The following is a 3,086-nucleotide window of genomic DNA, read 5'->3' as shown; positions in this document are numbered from 1 at the left end:
GCCTCTCCGTCCCGAAACCCTAACCCTAACCCTAGTGGCCTAGTCCATCGAGGAACTAGAGCGCCGGAGCCTTGGTACTCCCGACGTCGACTCTGGTGCTCCGGACTTGCTCCACCTCATCGGCGACTCTGGTGCTCCGGACTCAAAAGGTTTGTTCCTTCTCTTTCTTGTTCTTTTTTGTTTTCTATGTTGATTTCATTCTGATTGTTCGCATTTTCTTCTGGATTTCTTTCTCATCAGTGCCATTGAGGAACTAGACGCTGGCGATGGAGGAAATGACTGGCAACGACGAGATCCGGTTGATGGACGGGGTCGGAGATGATGAAGAAGACATGCTCGCGGGGCAGCAGGAACTGTTTGGCCAAAGTGCCGATGCACCTATCGATCTTGGTGCTGATGGTGATGCTGCCGGTGCCGGTGCTGGTGCCGGTGACGGTGCCGGTGCTGGTGCTGAGCAGGACGCCGAGAGCACTGGCGCCAAGAGGAACCAGCCATGCACCTCTGATGGCTGGGATGAGTACGAGAAGATCTACAAGGTAGTGAATGGTAAGAGAATCTGATTCCAAGCTAAATGCATGCATTGTGGTAAGGTCTATGCTGCTCTGTCTACTTTTGGCACTGGAACTTTGAAGCGTCATCTTTTAGCATGTTCTGCTAAGATGCAAAAGTGTCGTTCGTCTCAGTCCTTGATGTCTTTCAACCCAGATGGTACTCTAGGACACTGGGAGTACAGTCCCGAGGTTGCACGTACACAGCTTTGTCGTTCGATTGCTAGACTTGATCTTCCTCTGGGTTTTGGTGATTCTGAAATTTTTGAAGAGTACATTAAAATTGCACATAACCCTCGGTTTGCTAGTGTCTCACGGCAAACCACCATTAGAGATCTTGCCAAGTACTATGCTGATCGTCGTAGTAAAGTTATGGATACTTTGGCTGCTGCTTCCTCTGTTGCTTTCACATCTGACTTTTGGTAGGGTAATGCTAAAGAAGACTACCTTAGTGTGGTTGCTCATTTTGTTAGTGCTGACTGGCAATTAGAGAAGCGGATCTTAGAGATGAGGCTCATTGATGTTTCCCACAATGGTGACAACATTGCTGAGCGTGTGCTTGCTGTGTTGGAAGAATTTGGTTTAACTGAAAAAGTAGTATCTGTTACTTTGGACAATGCATCTGCTAATACTAGTGCTATGAACATTTTATCTCCTCAAATTTCTGGTTATGTGGGTACTCTGTTCTTGCATCAGAGATGTGCTTGCCACATATTAATCTTATTGTGAAGTCTGGCTTGAAGAGGATATCTGCTTACCTGGAATCATTTAGAACAACAATTTCTTTCTTGAATTCTTCTAACCAGCGCATTGCAGCATACAAAACCTATTGCATTGCTGTAAATGAGCGTCCAAGGAAGTTTGGTTTAGACATGGATGTGAGGTGGAACTCTACCTATATCATGCTTAAGCATCTAATCCCTCATAGGCAGAGCTTTAGTGTGTTTATCCAGACACACTACCCAAGGGAACCAGGTGAGCCTATGCTACTGACAGAGTCCCACTGGTATATTGCTGAACACATCTTGACATTTCTTGAGCTCTTCTATGATTCAACTTGTGCACTGTCTGCTGTATATGATCCTACATCTCCATTAATATTGCATAACATAATTGAGATTGCTGCACACCTAAACAAATATGAAAATGATGCAATGCTTAGATCAGTGGTTGTTCCTATGAAAGATAAATTTCTTAAGTATTGGAGGGACATACCTATACTTTACTCAATTGCATTCATCATGGATCCTAGAGCTAAGGTAAGGGGTTTCAGCAAAGCTCTAGTTGTAGTTTCTAACCTCACTGGTATTGAATACTCTTCTTATTTAATTGAGGTAAGAGCTCAACTTTCTAGCATGTTTAACAAATATGATGAGAAGTTTGGTGCAGTGAGAATGCAAAGGCCTTCACAACTAGTGAGTTCTGGTAAGAGAAAAGCTGCCTGGGGTAAGATTTTTGGTGATGATGGTGCTAGTTCTATTGGTGCTAGTTCATCCAGTTTTGGTAACTCTTCACCCACTCCATCCTCTCTATCTAGAAGAACTTCTGCCAGTGCATTGTTGCAAGCAGCAACAAGTGGTGCTGCCCTTGCTACTGCTTCTGAACTATCTTCCTACTTGGATAGTGACAATGTTAACATGTTTGATGATGATTCCAACATCTTAAATTGGTGGCGTGACCACAAACACACCTATCCAGTTCTTTCCATCTTAGCTAAGGATGTTTTGTCTGTGCCTGTGTCTACTATATCTTCAGAATCTGCATTCAAGTCTTACTGTCAGGATCATCGAGGAGCGTCGCCGCCTATTGGCTCCAGAAACGGTGGAGATGCTTTCCTGCATCAAGGACTGGGAGGCTGGTGATGCAAGAGCATAGCATTCTGTGGAGGACAAGGACCTTGAAGACGCTTTTGGTGAGATGTATCTTGATGGTCAGAATGTGTAACTGATTATGTATTTGTGTACTTGGACCTTGGAACATTTGAATTATGTAATAATGAACTTTGATTAAGCTGGGTTGTACCCTTTTCCTATCTAGGGTTTCTCACGAGGTGTGAGTTTTACCTAGATAGGTTTTTAATGAGGCAGCCATTGCACCAGCTCAAACTTTTAAAATCTGTGTTTTGTGTGCTGTGTATTGTTTTGTGTGTTTTGGTTAAAAAATTTGAACTTGGCATGATTTTTAGAACTGATGAAGATGTTACTTAATGGATAGTGCCTGGGTCGGTACTAACCCTATGGGTTAGCCGTGCTGATGGGCCGGCACGGCACGACTAACTCTTAGTCGTGCCGTGTCTGGGTCGATGCCCAGGCACGCAGTGCCAGCACGACATGACACGACTAATTAGTCGTGCCTAATCGTGTCGTACCTAATCGTGCCGTGTTACATAGGGTTAGGGCTGGGTCGGGTCGTGCCGACCCATTTGGCCATCTATACAGAGAGCGAGGTAGGATGTTTACTTACGGTACGTTTGGTTTGGTTAGAGGGCGAGGTAATTAGGACCCTGAGAAGCAAAGTGGTGTTTACTTGTTTGGTTTG

At 44.6% G+C, this 3,086-nt stretch overlaps 1 protein-coding gene across 1 annotated transcript; it reads left to right on the top strand.

Moving 5' to 3' along the window:
* The first annotated feature begins 266 nt into the window (after positions 1-266).
* LOC120640017 (zinc finger BED domain-containing protein RICESLEEPER 2-like) lies at positions 267-2,423 on the top strand. Its single transcript, XM_039915919.1, has 4 exons — positions 267-536; positions 975-1,220; positions 1,280-2,179; positions 2,304-2,423. The coding sequence occupies exons 1-4, from the start codon at positions 267-269 to the stop codon at positions 2,421-2,423; spliced, it is 1,536 nt and encodes a 511-aa protein (XP_039771853.1).
* Positions 2,424-3,086: the final 663 nt, after the last annotated feature.

Source organism: Panicum virgatum, chromosome 7K (assembly GCF_016808335.1).
Source record: "Panicum virgatum strain AP13 chromosome 7K, P.virgatum_v5, whole genome shotgun sequence".
NCBI classification, from domain to species: Eukaryota; Viridiplantae; Streptophyta; class Magnoliopsida; order Poales; family Poaceae; genus Panicum; species Panicum virgatum.
The sequence above is the reverse complement of the archived record's forward strand: the minus strand, read 5'-3'. Positions and strand labels throughout refer to the sequence as shown.

Bases quoted from the DNA above. Each gene is read 5' to 3' on its own strand.
- LOC120640017 (XM_039915919.1), top strand. From the start codon at position 267: ATGGAGGAAATGACTGGCAACGACGAGATCCGGTTGATGGACGGGGTC. The intron at 537-974 runs GTAGTGAATGGT...GACTTTTGGTAG, and splicing joins AGTACGAGAAGATCTACAAG to GGTAATGCTAAAGAAGACTA. The intron at 2,180-2,303 runs GTTAACATGTTT...CTATATCTTCAG, and splicing joins CCTACTTGGATAGTGACAAT to AATCTGCATTCAAGTCTTAC.